The sequence below is a fragment of the Lithobates pipiens genome, unplaced genomic scaffold, assembly GCF_037356315.1.
Source record: "Lithobates pipiens isolate NorthernLeopardFrog02 unplaced genomic scaffold, aLitPip1_a1.2 Scaffold_55, whole genome shotgun sequence".
Taxonomy (NCBI): domain Eukaryota; kingdom Metazoa; phylum Chordata; class Amphibia; order Anura; family Ranidae; genus Lithobates; species Lithobates pipiens.
The window spans coordinates 2,293,801-2,313,320 of NW_027507877.1; the positions used below are offsets into that span (position 1 = coordinate 2,293,801).

At 45.2% G+C, this 19,520-nt stretch overlaps 1 protein-coding gene across 1 annotated transcript in view; it reads left to right on the plus strand.

Annotated features, from left to right (window-relative positions):
* Nucleotides 1-4,697: 4,697 nt before the first annotated feature.
* Nucleotides 4,698-19,520, plus strand: part of LOC143957714 (cytosolic phospholipase A2 gamma-like) — a 121,259-nt gene continuing 106,436 nt past the window's right edge. Inside the window, exons 1-4 of the mRNA XM_077467408.1 lie at nt 4,698-4,898; nt 7,740-7,762; nt 11,470-11,554; nt 15,549-15,694. Coding sequence (XP_077323534.1) covers nt 4,884-4,898; nt 7,740-7,762; nt 11,470-11,554; nt 15,549-15,694 — 269 coding nt within the window. The 5' untranslated portion in view covers nt 4,698-4,883. The remainder of the gene's footprint in view (nt 4,899-7,739; nt 7,763-11,469; nt 11,555-15,548; nt 15,695-19,520) is intronic.

Genomic DNA, 19,520 nt, shown 5'->3' on the forward strand with positions numbered 1-19,520 from the left:
CAACAGGAAATCAGCAATAGCAAGATCAGGAACACAGTAAACACAGGTCACAGGTAGCTGGAGAACATCCAGTAATTAGCACACATCAGGACCTCCTTTAAATAGGCATCTTGGCACCATTCCCAGGATTGAGCGTACATGCCAATGTGCCCTGGTGCACACAGATGCTCCAATGTCTCAGTGCATGTTGGTTACTTACCCCGAGCTCGTCTGTATGCTGGAGAATATTCAAACGCATTAGCTGTGCAGGAATGAGCATCAGCTAAATTTGTTTCCTGACACCCAGCACTTACTGACACACCCTGGTATATTTCAAAAGACTTATTAGGCCAAGTGTAATCTAAATGAAGAGAAGATTAGCAAGTCTACTACATCTACAATCAATAAGACAATAACATTACTCTGAGAGATATGATTAAACACAAACAGTATTCTGTTATAACAGTATAATTCGGTAACTAAAAACTGAATTGCTTTTACCTAGCAACAGTATATAAAGACACTCCTAACTTGTTATTATACTCCACATTTTATCCCACTGGCCAGTAAATGATGAAAAAAAAACATTGGCCGGGAATGTTGGGGCCCTTGAAGAAAGCCCAACCATTTTCAGCAGATAACAGATTAACTTGGCAATGATAGTCTCTCACCAGACCCAGAGCGCCCTCTTCTGGGTCTCCAGACATGTGCTCTTATTCAGTTCAAGTCTACAGACAGGGATAGGAGTTGCTATGATTTCTCTCTTTCAATCCTGCTGAGACAGTCCCTTTTTTCCATACTTACCAGTGGTGGGAATGCTCTGTAGTGCAGTCTGATCTCACAGATATCCAAATCACACTTCACACCTTCCCAGGAAGAATGTTCCCATCTCTGAGGCAAGGTCCTGTGTGATGAGCAATCTGTCTGATGTCTCAACTGATTGTGGTCAGCAGTCCAGTCTCTTCATTCAGCCAGTAGTCCAGTCTCTTTTTCTCACCCCATCTCATTTAAGACTGTCCTCTCTCTTCCCCTCAGCAGGCTGCAGGCCATCTTCCCTTTGTTTTGTTGCAGCAGCCAATCACTGTCCTTCCAGGACTGACTCAGTTCCAGCCAAGAAGGCTGCCCCTGCACTGGAGACACTCCTTAGAAGAGAACTGCAAAGTGGTCTCCTTCAATATGGCTGCTGCACTTCTGCATTATTCAATATTCAGTTTAACCCTGTCCACACTGCAGAAGGATAATACAGAAGCAACAAAGGAAGAGGTTTCCCAGCAGTTATCAGCTATATCACAAGGTACAAACATACCCCATGCCAGTTACAGTTATACTGTGAGCACACCTGAATAGTATCCTGACATAGTCTATAAGGGTGTCCTTACCATGAGTGGCAGAAAGGTATTTGATTCAGTGGCGTGGCTATGGGGGTGCACCCAGATGGCAACCAGATGACACCCCCCAGAGGGGTGACACCCAAGCCACGGCGCTGCTGACATTCTCTATGGTGGGATTAGGACAGTAATGGGGTTACTAAGGACATTAATAGGGGGGAATTAGGACATTCATGGGGGGGACTGAGGATAGTGATGGGGTCACTGGGGACAGTAATCGGAGGCTAAGGACATTATTGGGAGGGACTAAGGACCAAGGATATTATTGGGAGGGACTGAGGACAGTAATTGGATTACTGAGGACATTAATGGAGTGGGACTGATGACATTATTGGAGGGGCTCGAGGTCAGTAATAGGGGACTGAGAACAGTAATTGGGTCACTGAGGATATTATTGGGGGGACTTTGGACAGTAATAGGACAAGAATTGGGTCACTGAGGCCAATAATGGGGGCCTTACTGATCCGCTAGCCTGCTCAGTGCCCTACTTGGGGAAGGGGGGTGACACCAATCCTAGTGACGCCACTGATTGGATTTATTCAACACCCACTTGGGGACTATTAAACAAACTATAACAGCTGACAAGGTCAAACCACCAAAAAGCTGTGATGAAGGTGGGGTGGGGATGTCAGTGTCTCCACCTTGGCCAATCAGAGAATGCTTTACATTCATTCAGAAAATGAAAAACATTCTATGAATGGTGCCCATGCTGAGTGGCCAACCTCCTGTGTTCACAATGCAGCAAGCCAACCACCCTGTAGGGGGCAAATAAGCTAGTGGAGATCACTGGAGAAGCGGTGTAGTAGCAGTGTAGCCAGTGGCGGCTGGTGCTCAAAATTTTTGAGGGGGTGCAAACAAACTGAAAAAATCCCATCAAACGCAGACACTGTGCCCATCAGTTTCCACCACTGTGCCATCAAACGCAGTCACTGTGCCCATCAATTACTCCCACTGTGCCCCATCAAACACAGCCACTGCGTCATATCAAATGCTGCCAGTTTGCCCCCTGCTGGCCCACCATCTGCACTTACCTGTCTCGGTGGGACAACTCCTCGATGTCATCTCCTGTACTCTCCACCCATTCTCTGCTATGATTGGATGCCTGGCATCCAATCACAGTGCCTTTTGTTTCAGCCAACCAGGTGACGGGTAACAGATCCAAACACCTGATTGGTGGAGAGGAGGTTTAATGTTAGGAAAGCAAATATTTATTTTCTTTTCTAACACCGCAGAGTGACCTGTGAGCATCCATCATGGCCTTCACAGGTCACCTTTTTTGACACCTATTAGAGCCTATGGCTGAAATCAGGTGCTTCAAAACCTCCCCCCGCTGATGTAATTTGGCACCCTGCCCCCGAAAAGGTGCTGGGCACCTTAATAGGGGTTGCAGCGGTGGCCATAGATAGATGCATGCAATGCATTCATATATCTATTGGTTCTGGGGGGGTGGCAGAAGAGTGGGGCAGCACCTGTGCATCCTTAATGCATGGGCCACCACTGAGTGTAGCAGTGTTTTAGTGGGGGTGTAGTAGTTAGGGTTGCCATCTCATTTCTTTAAAACTGAACATATATTAATTACACAGGTTCTGTGGCTGATTACGGTGTTAATTAAACTCACTTGGTGCCTTATCTGCATTAAACTAGCCTCAGAACCTGTATAATTAATATGTGTTCAGGTTTGAAGGGATGAGGTTGCAACCCTAGTAGTAGTGCTGTAATAGAGGTGTAGTACCAGTGTAGTAGTGCTGTAGTAGAGGTGTAGTACCAGTGTAGTAGTGCTGAAGTAGAGGTGTAGTAGTGCTGTAGTATCAATGTAGTAGTGCTGTAGTAGAGGTGTAGTAGTGCTGTAGTAGAGGTGTAGTACCAGTGTAGTAGAGGTGTAGTAGTGCAGTAGTAGAGGTGTAGTAGTGCAGTAGTAGAGGTGTAGTAGTGCTGTGTAGTAGAGGTGTAGTACCAGTGTAGTAGAGGTGTAATAGTGCTGTAGTAGAGGTGTAGGCACCCAGTGATTTCCATCTTCTAGAGAGATCTCACAGGTATGGTATATACATAGTTACATTGATCCATTGTAACTACACATAAAACATCCATACCTGGAATTCAGCTTATAAATTCAGGAAGTAGATAAAATTCCTGCTAAATGACCCCAGAAATACAATGTACAGCGCGTGTCACTTCCTGTGAGCTTCAAAGAAAGCGCCAAGAACTTCATCTTTCTTGTATAAACTACGACTCCCATCAATCCCCATATACTGGAGATGAAGAAAGGCAGACATGGGTGTTGTTCCCCTTGAGTGACAAGCATGGCTGCCTCCACAGATTCAGGGGGGAAGTGAGTGTAGCCCCCCAGGGACAGATATTCCATTTATGGTGAGATGCCCCCAAAGGGTTAATCACACCTGAAGGGATTCTGATTGGCAATTTTCCTCATTAAAACCCAACAAGTTCATCAGCTGCTCGGTAATAAAAGTCACTCCCATTCTGATTACTTTGCACACTGACATCACCCAACACAAGGTAAGACTGCAACAAAGTTCCCTCCAATCCTTGCAATGTACATTGATCAGGTAGGGGGGCTTGTTTGTTTCTTCACCAAAGTGGGGGGTCCCTGTTTAATGTCTTGTGTGAGAATGTAATAATAATGAAGAGAAGAGGAAGCTCGGGGGGGAAGTCTTCCCATTCACAGAGTGAAGCCTGGGACATTGTTGTCTGTGAATGGTGTGGAGTAGAGGGAGGTCGGGGTCCCACCTCAGTACTGGGGTCTATGAGACCTGCAGAGCTTCCATCCAAGGTGGGGGGTCTGTACAGCGGGGGCTCTACTAATCCAACATGGAAATGAGGAGGGAGAATAAAGACTGTGGAGGGGGGAGGACTTTGTTGTAATGGAATGTCTCCATATGCTTCATCCTAGGGAAGATCGTTCTTCACAACGTTCGTCTTTTGGAGCTTTTATGGGTAATAATCTTACATTGAGGTCTGCGGTTCCATGGAAGAGGGGTGTTTGGGGGGTTTTCCCCCCTACAGATCAGTCCTTATCAATCGAACCTGGCATGTTCTGATAAGGACTGCTGGAACAGAACCAGACTGGTAAAAACAACCCCCGTTGGAGGTGTCGGGGGTCCCACTAGGGTCTCCACCTCATTCCTCTAAAACTGACCACATATGAATCACACAGGTTCTGTGGTCATTAAGGTGGTAACTAAACTCTGTGCTTTATGTGCATTACATTAGTCTCAGAACCTGTATAATGAATGTGTTTGGGTTATAAAGGGATGAGGAGGCGACTCTAGAACCCCCCCAATGATATGATGTGAGGTCCGGATTATACGAGGCTAAAAACTCCACACGTTCCAATAAACCTTCCCAACCACACTTCTCCCATCATCTGATTACTGGTACAGCCATCTCCATCCCGTCTTCTGTATATCTGAGCTCCTCCTCTTCACAAGTCTTACTACTGCATTCTGTTTTATCAGATTTACATGTTGGGAGATAAGCGGTGACCTACCTTCATCTCCAATGGCGACCAATGAGGTGAGTGACTTTCTATTCATTTCCATCAGTGATACCAAATCATTTCATGGCAGCCAATCAAAATGCATCCAGTACTGGATCCTCTAATAAGGGATCTCTATGGGGGAAAGAAACTCAAACTTTGTGTGTTCCCCCCCCCCCCCCTCTTCTGAGCTCTTTTGAGGTGTTAATTTCACCTTAACACCTGCAGCAGACGGCATGAACGCCCCATCCAGGTCTCGGCTTCAGGATCTCCTCCAACTTTCAAACACAGCAAAAGTTCAGACCTGAATAACAAACCCCATTGAAGTCTATGGGGCCCGACTGTCAAAAGTGCCCATTTTGATGGTGTATATGAGAGTAATGGGGCATACAATGGTTATAGGGGGTCCGGTCCTGGGGGACGTGTATCAATGAAAATAGTTTGTGGAAAAACCTTAATTTTTAAATGAGCAGTGATAAAAATTAATTTTTTACTTTTTATTTTTAATCCTTAACCACTTCAGCTCTGGAAGAATTTACCCCCTTCCTGACCAGAGCACTTTTTTCGTCTTGGCACTGAGTCGCTTTAACTGACAATTGTGCGGCGTGACTACCAAACAAAATTGACTTGTTTTATTTTTCCACGAATAGCTTTGATGGTATTTGATCACCTCTGGTTATTTTTTGAGCTATAAACAAAAAAAGAGCAACAATTTTGAAGAAAATACTTCATTATAGCAAAAAAATAAAATAAAAATATCCCCCAAAAATATACATTTCCTCACTTTAGGCTGATACGTATTCTACATATTTTTTGGTTAAAAAAAATTGCATTAAGCATTTGGTTTGTGCAAAAGTTACAGCGTTTACAAAAAAGGGGGTCGTTTTATGGATTTTTTTTTTTTTTTTTTTTTTTTTTTTTGTTTAATGGTGGCAATTATTGTGACTCTGACATTATGGCGGACACATCAGACATTTTTGACACCTTTGTCATTTATACAGCAATTCATGCTATACAAATGCACTGATTCCTGTGAAAGGGTTAACCAGGAGGTGGCAGTGTAGGGGTGTGTTGTGAGCTGTGGGGGGCGTGGCTGTGTTGTGCACATCACTGATCTCTGCTCCAATCACAGGGAGCAGAGATCAGGGTCGCTTGTTGCTATGCAGAATGGGGAGATGCTTGTTTACATCGGCATCTCCCTGTTCTTCCTCTCTGTGAGGTGATTGCGGCGATTGAGTCCTCTGCCACTTAAGGGGCAACATACAAGTGTGAGATTCTGCCTGTATGTGCCCTTCTGCTGATGTATATCAGTGTGAGGCGGTCAGGAAGCTGTTAACCACTTGCCAACCAGCCGCCTGCAGCTCACCCCCAGAGCTGATGTGAGTGTCCAGCGGTCTCGACCACCGCGCTCCCAAGATCACTCGTGAAATGGTGAGAATCAGAATCTGGTTCTCTGAGGGGAGAAGTGACTGTCTGTCCATACAAAGTATGAATAGTGATCTCATTTCCCCTAGTCAGTCCCCCTCCCCTCCCCCCTCAATTAGAACACATTAGGGAACACAACACCTTCCCTGCCAGTGACATTTACAGTAATCTGCATCTTTTTATGGCATTGATCGCTGTATTAATACCAATGTTCCCAAAAAATGTGTCTGCCACAATGTCGCAGTCACAATAAAAATCTCAGATCACCACTATTGCTAGTAAAAAATAATAAAAATACCATAAATCCATTCTTTGTTGTAGATGATATAACTTTTGTGCAAACTTTATTTTTTTTTATAGTGCACAAAATAAAAACCAGAGGTGATCAAATACCACCAAAAGAACTCTATTTGTGGGGAAAATGAGGACTTGCATTTTGTTTGGGTGTAATGTTGCACGACTGCGCAATTGTCAGTTAAAGCGACGCAGTGCCAAATCACAAACTACTCTGGTCAGGAAGGGGGGGTAAAATCTTCTGGGGCTGAAGCAGTTAAAGTGAAAACATAAACAAATGCCCTTTTCCCTGTGAGCCGCCTTTATTATACTCAACAGCTGGAGATCCAGTGTGTGTGATGAGGTCACAATGTAGAGCACTGAGAACAAGATCGGAGATTTGTTGGATACATTCTGGTGTGACTTTGGATAGAAGTAACGGGGGTGTAAAAATTGGTGTTTGGGTGTCGGTGGCGCCTTCCCACCATAACCCTATAGAGGAAATCCTGATGAAAGAAAGACCTGGCTTTGCTGTAATTGTAATGATCTCCTCCTGTCAGACGGGTGCTGAGAAATTGGTCTTTGGGTGTTAATTGTGCCCATGAAACCTTCACCAACCCCCCCCCCTTCTGAAGGACGTTCCTGAACATCCAATCAGGAGAGAGCTCCCACCTGGCTGTATACAGTATATACATTGGTGGGTGGGAAGTGGTTAAAGGAATATTTCAATTTAAGCATTAAAAAAAAATCACTTTCTGAAAATGGGCCATAAAGTTTTCCTGGATCCATGTCCCCTGGGGCAGGACTCGGGTCCCCTAACACTTTTTATAACCATTTGCATAGAAGCCTTTATAATGATGACTTTTGGTTTCTCATGTTGGTGCCCCATAGACTTTACCAGAGTTCCGGTGGCTTTTGAATTTGCCCTGATCTTCTGCTCGGGCCGAACCGTTCCCCATCCCCCACCTTCTACTTTCCTTTCCATGAAGCTCCTGATAACGGATTTGTTATTCCCACCGACTTGTAGAGATGAAATGAGTGGAGCAAAAATCAATGTGTGATGTGTGAGATCTCCTCCGGGGTCACAAGAACTTCTCATTCATTCTGGGAAAATGTGTCCTTTTGGTTTGTATCACCAGACTGTTCCTGAACATCACAATGTGTCTTTTGTGTCTTCACAGGGAAATCTTCATCTTCTAGATGGGTAAGTAAAGGGATTTTCACTCATTTTTACTTGGTCCTTTTTCTACAGAAGAACCAAAAATGAGACATTGGGAGGTGCCGGCAACATAAATCTGCCATCCTGGATTTCACATATCTTGTCATCAGAACTTTTATTTGTGGAATCCATATAAAGTGATCTGATCCAGAAATGAAGGAAAAGGTTTCCTGTGACATCGGGGGTTTCCCAGGGACCCTACGGGGGCAAGCATTACCAGCAGGAAGCCGAGATGGACTTGTCTCTCGTCTTTCTCCTCTTCTGGGAAGGCTGTTACAAGGCTAAACAAGGTTTAGGAGTGTCTATGGGAATGGTTGGTGGTTTTTCCAGAAGCACATTTGTGAGGTCAGGCACTAATGTTGGACAAGAAGGCCTGGCTCAGTCTCTACTCTAATTCATCTCAAAGCGGTTCTATCGGGTTGAGGTCAGGACTCGGGCCAGTCAAGTTCCTCCACCCCAAACGCTCATCAATATCTTTATGGACCTTGCTTTGTGCACTGGTGTGCAGTCATGTTGGGCACAAGATGGAACCATCCCCAAACTGTTCCCACAAAGTTGGGAGCATAAGATTTTCCAAAATGTCTTGGCATGCTGATACCTTAACAGTTCCCTTCACTGGACCTTAAGGGCCAAGCCCAACCCCTGAAAACGACCCCCATCAAATGATTTGGACCAGTACACAAAGTAAGGCCCATAAAGACATGGATGAGAGAGTTTGGGGTGGAGAAACTTGACTGGCCTGCACAGTCTTGACTTCAACCGAAAACCTTTGGGATGAAAAGGAGCAAATACTGAAAGCCAAGCCTTCTCATCCAACATCATTGCCTAACTTCACAAATGCTCTTCTGGAAGAATGGTCCAGCATTCCCATAGACACTCCTAAACCTTGTGGACGGCCTTCCCAGAAGAGTTGAAGCTGTTGTTGCTGCAAAGGGTGGGCCAACTCAATATTGAACCCTACGAACTAAGGCCCCCATACACACTGTTAGAATTATGCAGATATTTTTGTCTTTGGATTTAACAAAACCATGTAGTACAAGGGCCAGCCTGATTGCATACAAATTGAAACTCTTAAGGTTTGACATCATAATATATGGTTTTGGTAAATCTGAAGATGAAAATCTCATGGTGTGTATGGGGTCTAAGATTGGGATGTCACTAAAATGTGTGTCCCAGTACCTTTGATAAAATGATGTATATGCAGTACAAATACCCCCTTCTATAAGTTGTCTCACAAGATACTTATGGTGAATATGGGGCCTCTTTTTAGGCATGTATACAGATAAAACCATATATTTGTTACAGAATGAAAGCATACGACATAGATATTGGGGCTGACATGGTGTTGCCAATCTATAAATTTAAATTCACAAATCTTGTGTATATTTAATGTATTGAAAAGGCCCAACACGTCTCCATTATGACTTCATCCGGCACATTTTGGGTCTTCCTTCGCCTAAAGCCAGAGGGGAGAAATATCAACTTATCAGCCTAATAATGTTCTATATGTTCAGCGTTGTGGAGCCAAGAGATGGCCAGACAGGGTCTAGATGATGAAGAGCTCACAAGGAAACGTCGGCTTTCTATATTATGATGCACAGATACTCCCAGATAGGCAGTAGTTCAGGTATTTGAAGTACCAAGTAGGCATGAGCCAAACACCCACCCCCCCCCCCCCCCCGGTTCGGTACGGACCAAAAATTAGTGAACTTTAGAACCCCATTGAAGTCTATGGGACTCGAACGTTTGAAATAAAATGTGCTAATTTTAATGGCTAATATGCAAGATACTGTCCTAAAAAAAAAAGGGTTTGGGGGCCTGGCTCCTGCCCCAGGGGACATGGGTCAATGCCTAAAGTGTTTTTAAAAATGGCAGTTTTTTCGGGAGCACTGATTTTAATGATTAAAGTGGGGGAAAAAAAGTGAAATTTTCCTTTTAAATATCATGCCTGGGGGGTGTCTGTAGTATGCCTGTGAAGTGCCACGTGTTTCCAGTGTTTAGAACAGTCCCTGCACAAAATGACATTTTAAGGGAAAAGTCATTTAAATCTGCTTGTGGTTTTAATGTAATATCTGGTTCCTGCAATATGGATAGCAAATCATTGAGAAAAATGTCATAGGTAGCCCCCCCTGCCCATTACCCTTTGGGTCTCGTACGGATACTAAGGGGAACCCAGTACCCATATTAAAAAAAGGAAAGGCATGGGGCCCCCACGCCCTATATACTCAGACCTGCAGGATACAGGCAGTGCAAACAAGACAGGGACTGTGTAGGTTTGTTTCAAGTAGAATCTGTAATTTTGAACTGGTACATTTTTAAAGTGTAGCTCCAGTCAAATCTCTTGAGCTTTTAGGAAAACATAAGGAAGGGTTATCACCCCTGTATAATTTGTTTTGCCGTCTGTCCTTCCTCTTCTGAGCAAACCTGGCAGTATGCTGCAGCTTGTAGAACATGACTGCTAGATTGCTGTCCTCGATCATCCCCTCTCTGCGCTCACGTTCCTGCCTTCCTCTAGCTGAGTATCATCAGAGCCTACAAAACACTGGGCATCCTCCTGGAGCATGTACCCAACACTGTGCTCAAAGAGTTCAGGAGACTCCTCAGGAGGACGTGGTGGGTCTAGGGAAGGAGTGTCTGACATTGAGACGAGGGAAGAGGATGCGTTGGCAGGTCCTTTGCTAGTACCCTGAGCCTGGGTGAGAGGATGAAGAGGGCTTGGTCATCCACTCTACCAAGTCTTTGGCATGATGCGGCTCAATACGCCCAGCTGCTGAAAATAAGGACAAGCGTGTCCCATGGCCAGCACTGTTCTCTCTAGACACAGAGCCTGCTTGCCCTCTTTTATTGGCTCGTGCCTGTCTGCCTCTCCTTGTTGGTCTTCCAGACATAGTAATGGCCTGCAGGGAGATGGGGAAAACCAGCCATTGGGTAGTGTATAGTGTGCCTTAAGCACACTATACAACACCCACTAACTCCTGCAGATGGCTCAATTAGAGAACAGCAATAAAAGGTGTATATACAGGTGTATTCTGCGGTAAAGGCACACAACACCCACTAACTCCTGCAGACGCCGGAACACTACACAAGGGTGGCAGCCTTATATAGTGTGGGGCGTGTACTACACAGCCTGAGCTATAATTGGCCACAGGCATCCTGCCTGTGGCCAATCATGGCTCTCCTTGCTGCCGGCGCTGTGATTGGCCAATCATGAGCTAGCAATGTACTGCAATGGTGCAGTGCATTGTGGGCTGTGAGCGCCACACAAATTTGTCACGAACGGCTCAGTTCTGGTTTCACCGAATGGGCAAACAACCAGTGTTCAAGTCGAACATGTGTTTGACTGGAACACCAAGCTCATCCCTAGTACAAAGCAACCAAAGCTCAGTGTGATCCTAGGTTCAGACTTGGATGTCGGCTCATCCTTTGTGTCATGCAGCTGGCTCTGCCAAGTGGTGTTGCCCCTGAAACTATACAAGCACCATTAAATGGGAGGTCAATGAGCCACAACTCATGGAACCTTAGAGCTTCACAGGACCCAGGTTGAGAATAGTTGCTTTAACAGGAACACTTGATCAAGAGGGAATTTTTCCCACTTTGGGGAGATTCCTATTCATTTACTAAAAAAACTAGTAAATTCCATTCTATCTTGTCTCTGGATAAACTTTCTTTTTTTTTTTTTTCACACTTGATAGCTCAGAAGGGGAAACCGAAGCTGTCCAGGCAAGGATGGGTAAAGTAAAGGAGACCCTTTTGTCCTTGGGCATGAATGTTAAACAGGTAAGTCTTAGTAGTTTTATCTTGTAAACCAAGTAAGTGTTGCTCCAGACCTGCTCCTCTCACCTGTCCATGAACAAACAAGGTGCTGGCTCCAAGAAGTCCATTCTTGCTCACCATTGTAAGGAATAGGGCAAATGTACTACTTTGCCCAGCTGTTGCTGATCTTTGCTTTCTGCCTGCCAATCTGGTCCTTCATTGCCTGGCTAAAGCCAACTTCCACCTGCTTCCTGGCCCTGCTACCATTTCCTGCTCTGGTGCCAAGCTGCTCCAACATCCTGTCCTGAGGACTGCAACTTCCAGCTCTAGCTGCATAAGGAGCGGGCACCACCAGCCAGCTACTCTGGTACTTGTGATACTCCATGCCATCACACTCTCTGCCTCCACCTTTAGGAGTGTAGGGCAGGAGGTACAAGAGTAGGGATGAGCCGAACACCCCCCGGTTCGGTTCGCACCAGAACTTGCGAACGACCCCCGCGTTCGGTACGAACGTTAGAACCCCATTGAAGTCTATGGGACTCGAACGTTCGAATTGGAAAGTGCTAATTTTAACGGCTAATATGCAAGATAGTGTCCTAAAAAGGGTTTGGCGACCTGCCTCCTGCCTCAGGGGACATGGGTCACTGCAAAAAAAAGTTTTAAAAACTACCGTTTTGGCGGGAGCACTGATTTTAATGACGATTAAAGTGAAAAAAAAAAAGTGAAATATTCCTTTAAATATGGTGCCTGCGGGGTGTCTGTAGTATGCCTGTGAAGTGCCACGTGTTTCCTGTGTTTAGAACAGTCCCTGCACAAAATGACATTAAACGGAAATAACACCATTTAAAACTGCTTGCGGTTTTAATGTTATATCTGGTTCCTGCAATATGGTTGAAAATCATTGAGAAACATGGCATGGGTAGCCCTCCCTGCCCATTACCAGCCTATTTGGGTCTTGTACGCATATTAAGGGGAACCCCGTACCCATATTAAAAAAAGGAAATGCGTGTGGCCCCCAGGCCCTATATACTCAGAACAGCAGTATACAGGCGGTGCAAACAAGACAGGGACTGTGTAGGTTTGTTGTGTTAAGTTGAATCTGTTTGTCATTTTCAACTGGTACATTTTTAAAGTGTAGCTCCAGTCAAAAAAACAATTTTTAAGCTTTTTGGAAAACATAGGGAAGGGTTATCACCCCTGTATAATTTGTTTTGTCGTCCATCTTTTTTCATCTCACTCGCTGCTGTCTCCTTGCGTTTGCAAGTAGGAGATGTTTGTAAGTTGGATGTTTGAAAGTAGGGGCCTGCCCTATATTATAGCGGTATGTACTGGGTACAGAGCACGCAGACGCACGCACTCCTAACACTACTGACTGGAAGCTCTATTATTAACCACTTGTTAGCCCAATGTTTGCATAAAGTGAAAGATGAAGTTATGCTGAGTAAATAGATATCAAACATGTCACTCTTCAAAATTGCACATGCCCGTGGAATGGCGCCAAACGTCGCTACTTAAAAAATCCCCATAGGCGACGCTTTAAATATTTTTTTACTGGTTACATGTTTTGAGTTGCAGAGGAGGTCTAGGACTAGAATTATTGCTCTCGCTCTAACATTCTCGGCGATACCTCACATGTGTGGCACATGCGAGCACATGGGGACATGGGCGCTTTCATTTTTTTTTTTTTTTTTTTATTGTTACATTTTAGTTTGACATTTTTTTTCCCAAAAATATATTTTTGATCACTTTTATTCCTATTACAAGAAATGTAAACATCCCTTGTAATAGGAATATGGGGTGACAGGTCCTCTTTACAGTGAAATCTGGGGGGTCAATATGACCCCACATCTCACCTCTAGGCTGGGAAGCCTGAAATAAAAAATAAAAAAAGATTCTGGCTTTGATCGTACTGGCGAGTTGGTAGAAGCACCGGAGGGCGGTGAGGGGTGGGGGGCGTCTATGGCTGGGTATTTCAGGGTATCACCGAGTATGGCTGGGTATCTCTGAGTATGGCTGGGTATGGCAATTTATGGCAGGGTATTACAGAGTATTGGCGGGGTACTGCACTGCAGAGTATTGGCGGGGTACTGCACTGCAGAGTATTGGCGGGGTACTGCACTGCAGAGTAATGGCGGGGTACTGCACTGCAGAGTAATGGCGGGGTACTGCACTGCAGAGTAATGGCGGGGTACTGCACTGCAGAGTAATGGCGGGGTACTGCACTGCAGAGTAATGGCGGGGTACTGCACTGCAGAGTAATGGCGGGGTACTGCACTGCAGAGTAATGGCGGGGTACTGCACTGCAGAGTAATGGCGGGGTACTGCACTGCAGAGTAATGGCGGGGTACTGCACTGCAGAGTAATGGCGGGGTACTGCACTGCAGAGTAATGGCGGGGTACTGCACTGCAGAGTAATGGCGGGGTACTGCACTGCAGAGTAATGGCGGGGTACTGCACTGCAGAGTAATGGCGGGGTACTGCAGAGTAATGGCGGGGTACTGCAGAGTAATGGCGGGGTACTGCAGAGTAATGGCGGGGTACTGCAGAGTAATGGCGGGGTACTGCAGAGTAATGGCGGGGTACTGCAGAGTAATGGCGGGGTACTGCAGAGTAATGGCGGGGTACTGCAGAGTAATGGCGGGGTACTGCAGAGTAATGGCGGGGTACTGCAGAGTAATGGCGGGGTACTGCAGAGTAATGGCGGGGTACTGCAGAGTATTGGCAGGGAATTGAGGGGTTAAATTTGGTGAGCAGCGATGTGGGCACTGCAGATGCAGCCCACATCGCTGCTGACACCGATCTCTTTCCCCTCCGCTGTACCGATCGGTACAGAAAGGGGAGGTAGGAACAGGCGTCATAACATGACGCCGGTTTGTTTCCAAGTGATCACTCCGTCATTTGACGGAGCAATCACGTGGTAAACGGCCGCTATGAGCGGCCGTTTACCGTGATGCGCCGGGTCCTATGGACCCGGCGGTCACGGATGCTCTCGAGTGCGCACACCTCGGGGCACGCGAGAGCAGAATTCTGGGAGGCCGTTAATTAACGGCCTCTCTGAGTTAAACAACCGCCCTGAAGCCGTTAATCGGCAATGGGCAGTTCAGTGGTTAAAGCTAGATCACTAGCTATATAGGTGAGGTGAATATAGTGGTGTATACTGCAGTCAGGGCACAAACAACCACTACACAGCAGCAAGATAGGAAATCAGCCAAAAATGATTGGTGTGTACTGTGTTGAAGGTACACAGAACACCCACTGCTTCAGATGCAAAGTAACACACTACAGGAGGCCGCCTTAAAGGCGGCCTTATATAGTGTGGGGCGTGCACTACACAGCCTGAGCTATGATTGGCCACAGGCAGGATGCCTGTGGCCAATCATGGCTCTCCTCGCTGCCGGCGCTGCGATTGGCCAAGCATGCGGGGTCACAGTGCATGCTTGGCCAATCATCGGGCAGCAATGCACTGCGCCAACGCAGTGCATTGTGGTCCGCGCGCGCGTCACTCGAATTTTGACGCGAACGGCCAAAACGTTCGGAATTCGCCGAACGGCCAATGTTCGAGTCGAACGTGCGTTCGACTCGAACACGAAGCTCATCCCTATACAAGAGTCCTCTGACATTTTCCAGTCTTCATTCCATATGTGATAGTACAGCTGCACTCATGTCTCCGTCCAGAAGCCACCACTTCCCTAAAATGTCTCACCATATTTACAAAAATAACCCAAACCATTCATGACAAAACACATTAAGGAAGAGGGGCTTCTAGATGGAGCCATGTTTCAGGTATACAGCTGATGATTGAATCTACAAATTTGGAAGAGTAGAGATCAGATTACAACTCTCATTTATTCTTTTGCTATTATCATATATGGTAAGATTTCCCTTCAGACTTCTACTATAACTTTACACAGATGTTGATTTATCCCATACTTGTGTTCCCTTTGTGCTATTTTATTAATTTCTTACCACTGTTCACTCCATAATCCATCTAAAGTAGACCTTTATTTCTTTTCTGAAGAATTGTAACCCTCCTGTAATTGCGGTCTTGGGATCTGGAGGTGGACTCCGTGCCATGGTTGGCTTTCTGGGAACTATTTCAAAGCTGTCTGAACTCAACCTTTTGGGTACCGTGACCTACCTCAGTGCGATATCTGGAGCAACCTGGTATATTTATATTCTAACAATTTGTATAGCAATTTATTGAAAGTATATTTCTATTGTAGGTATTTTTAACCACTTTACACCCAGGGAAATAAAAAAAAAACATAACATTTTCTATTTAAATAAAAAAAAAAAAACGCTCAGCCTAGGAAGGTTTTATCCCCTTCATTACTAGGCTATGCCGCCCCCCCCCCCCCCCCCCCGCTATCTCAAGGGGACTAGGAAACCTACTATGTGATGGCATAGGTCCTTTATGGAGACATGAAGGGTCTATTAGACCTATTGTCTCCTCTGCTGCTAATCCAGCACAGACCATGCTTAACTGCTTCTCCAGCTACAGTGACCAGGGAGGGACGGCTCTTCAATAGATTTCATTACTTCTTGGTCGCTTTCAACTTCATTACTTTTTTGTTTGTATTCATGGAGTTTATAGGAAAAGGGGAGCAAGGAAATGAGGTGTAGATTAAGATTGGTAGGGTCCAGGAAAGGCTTTAAGTATGTGGGTGACTAGAGAATGTTTTAGCAAGTTTGGGAAGATGCCAGAAAAGTGGGAGATTGAAGCTGTGTAGGATAGAATTGGAGGGTGGCCATAGTATGAGGGTCCAGAGGAGAGGTGGTTTGGGTGTTTAGAAACAAGTTTAGCAACCTTGTCTATAGTAGTAATGACTGAACTGAGGTGACTCCATCTTGTGCGGCCATGGAGTCCTTTAAATTCAGGCTCTAGTTAAAGTCTATTAGTTCTGTTTTTCAGCTTTTGAACCGTGTTCTATAAAGCTTGTATAAGCGGCTTAATTCTGTAACATCTAAAGAATTGTGGCTCAATATGTCTGGGCCACCTTTCCTGTGTAATGAGACATGAAACGGGGAAGCAGGACTTGTGACTGAGTCATGAAAGCAGATGGCATAACTAATGAGAAATGTACACCTCTGTATTAACCACGCCCACCTTCCGTATGATTGGTTAATAATGTATATAAGTTGTATACCAGCCAAGAATTAAATCCGATAGCTTGGAACATAACCTCTGCATCTTTGTGTTCACCAAGAAGCTATCTCCTCAGTACTGAGAGAGTCTTGTGAGTGGTAATTGCTGTGATTATACCTAGCTGGTCTTGTCTGGTAAATGGAAATACCATTTGCTTCTCTTCAGTAGGGTTGTTTAAGGGGAATGTTGATTTATACCTGTTGACATGAGTGTGGGGGAGAGATCGGTAAAGTGGTGGTTTCATCAAAACAGTTTTTTATTTTTTTTATACTTTGAATTGATCTGGGCAGTTAGTGGGTGGTAGAGAAGAGTTGACATGGACTGGATGATAAGGTGTTAATGAGATATAAAATGGGTCTGCTTGGGGAGGAGACAGGAATTGCATTTTTGGAGGGCAGATTTTAATTTGGTGAAGTCCTTGAGACGTAGCCACACTCTTGAGCATCGGTGGAATAAGACTGTCTTTGAGACTTCTGGTGTCATCTGTTTGCCAGGGTTGTAGGGGTCAGGACCTGATTCAGTGTATAGTGAGGAGGGTAAGCTTGTCCAGGGCAGAGGATGAGTATCTATTGTAGATGGAAGTGGCTAGATTGGGGTAGGACAAGGTGGTCAGTAGAGAAGTGATGAAGCTGCATCTATTTTTATAAGTGATTGTTAGGCAATTGGAGGCAAAGGTAGTGAATGACAGGGAGGGAGTAAAACTAATAAGGTGGTGATCAGAGCGAGGGAAAGGATTGTTGGAGAGGTTGTACATGGGCAGAAGAATACAAGGCCAAGGGTGTTGCCATCAGTGAGTAGAAGCCTGTACCCATTGCTTCAGATCAAATGAAGAGTTTAGTCTAGGAAGCTTAAAGTAGGAAGTAGCTTTGTTCATATGAACAGGGATGTTGAAGTTGCTGAGAAGGATTGTGGGAATTTCATATGAGAAAGTGGGGTAGCCAGGCAGGAAAATTGTCAAGGAGAGTTGATAACGGTCCAGGGGGTTGGTAGATCAGAGCACTTAAGGAAATTGGAGAGCATAGGCATGTACAGTGAGTTTCAAATGAGGGACAGTGAGGGTGGAGAGTACTTGGTGCTCTGTGGTTATAGGAGGAATTCCATTCCACCTCCCTTGCATCCCCTAGGTCTAGGAGAGAGTCCAGTGAAGGCCACCATGGGGGGAGAGGGAAACGGTGTTGGCTTTATGAAGCCAATTTTCAGATACAAGTACATTTAAAGGAATAGGTGACAGTGTGTTTTGCATGTGGAAATTAGGAGGAAGTGATGTGTACAGGTTGAGGGGTGAAGGAAAGTGAGTTTAAGAGGGGCTGCAATTGTGAAACGAGTGGTAGAGAGTGCATGGTTTTCAGAGGAAGGAGAGCTGAATGGGAAACGAGGTCACCTGCAGTTTGCTGATTTGTAAAGTAGTTTGCTGTCAATTTTTGTGCAAAGAGTGGAGGTGTCACCTAATTAAAGAAATCCCACTTTATTGGAAGAACCCCGGCATGCATCTCCCTGGTCTGTCCTCCAAAAGGTGCTCTTCTTTAATACTATAGTGGGTGTGGATGGGATTTGCCAATTAATCGGGAGAGAATAATATTCGGTACACAACTAGCACAACAAACATTTCACACCACAATCCAACTACAACAGGGCCAGGGGGTAGGATTGTGAAGATACAGCACCCCATAACTTGGGTAATCCAGTTTAAAACTAAACAAACTTCAAAATGTGACCAGGTCTATAGATGGATGTGAAACAGCAGTAACACAAATTCAAAGTTTACCAAGGAGACATTTGAGCAGTCAGTCTGTTCAGTTTAAGGTGGATGGGAATAGCGGGAATATAAATGCAGGTTTATAAATGAGAAATGGTGATCAAGAGCAGAAGTGTCAATTAAAGAACCCCAGTTTGTTGGGAGAACCCCAGCATGCGTCTCCCTGGCTTGCAGGGGAGATCTGGGAATAGATGTTTCTCAATCTCCTCCTGCTTAATAGATGGAGACATTTTCAGCAGTCTGGGGCTCCCTAAAGGAATGGGATAGCTGGTGAACCACTGCAGGTGGCAGTGAAGAGGGGGGGACTACTGTAAAGGCGATTGGGAGGTAGAAAAGCCATCTGGATCACTGTTGTTAAATGGCTGAGAACTGGATGAAAAATAACCCCAAACTCATGGTTGGCAGCTTCAGCCATGAGCTTGCTGTAACTACTGAAAGACTAGGATGTCAGTTGGTTAACCACTTCCCAACTAGCCACTGCATTTATACTGTGGCAATTGGCTCCCCTGGGTGAGCTGTCATTGCTGTACATCAGCTCTTTAAGATACATTAGCATGTGCGTGTCCCCCGGAGCCAATACACGGGTGCAATGAGAATCTGGATCTGCGTGTAAACGCAGAAATCCCAGTTCTGTCAGATCGTGTTCCTACTAGGTAGGAACACAATCTCTCTCCTCTAGTCTGCCACATTCCCTCCCCGCAGTTAGAAACACACATAGGGAACAGGTAATCCCTGCCAGTTACACAGTAATCTGGTGTTTTTTCAGCTAAAAAAAGTCACATGTCCATTGTAATGTTGCAGTCCTACTAAAAATTGCAGATCACCACCATTACTAGTGTAAAAAAAAAACAATAAAAATGCCATATCTTTCCCCATTTTGTAGACGCTATAACTTTTTTGAAAGCCAATCAACTTATGTATGCCACCAAAAGAGACCTTTATTTGTGGGGAAAACCAAGGACATCAATTTTGTTTGGGTACAGGGTCCCAAGACTGCAATTTTCGGTTAAATTGACGCAGTGCCGTATTGCAAAAAGGCGGAAAATCCTTCCGGGTTGAAGTGGTTAAACAAATGGGGTGGAGATTTC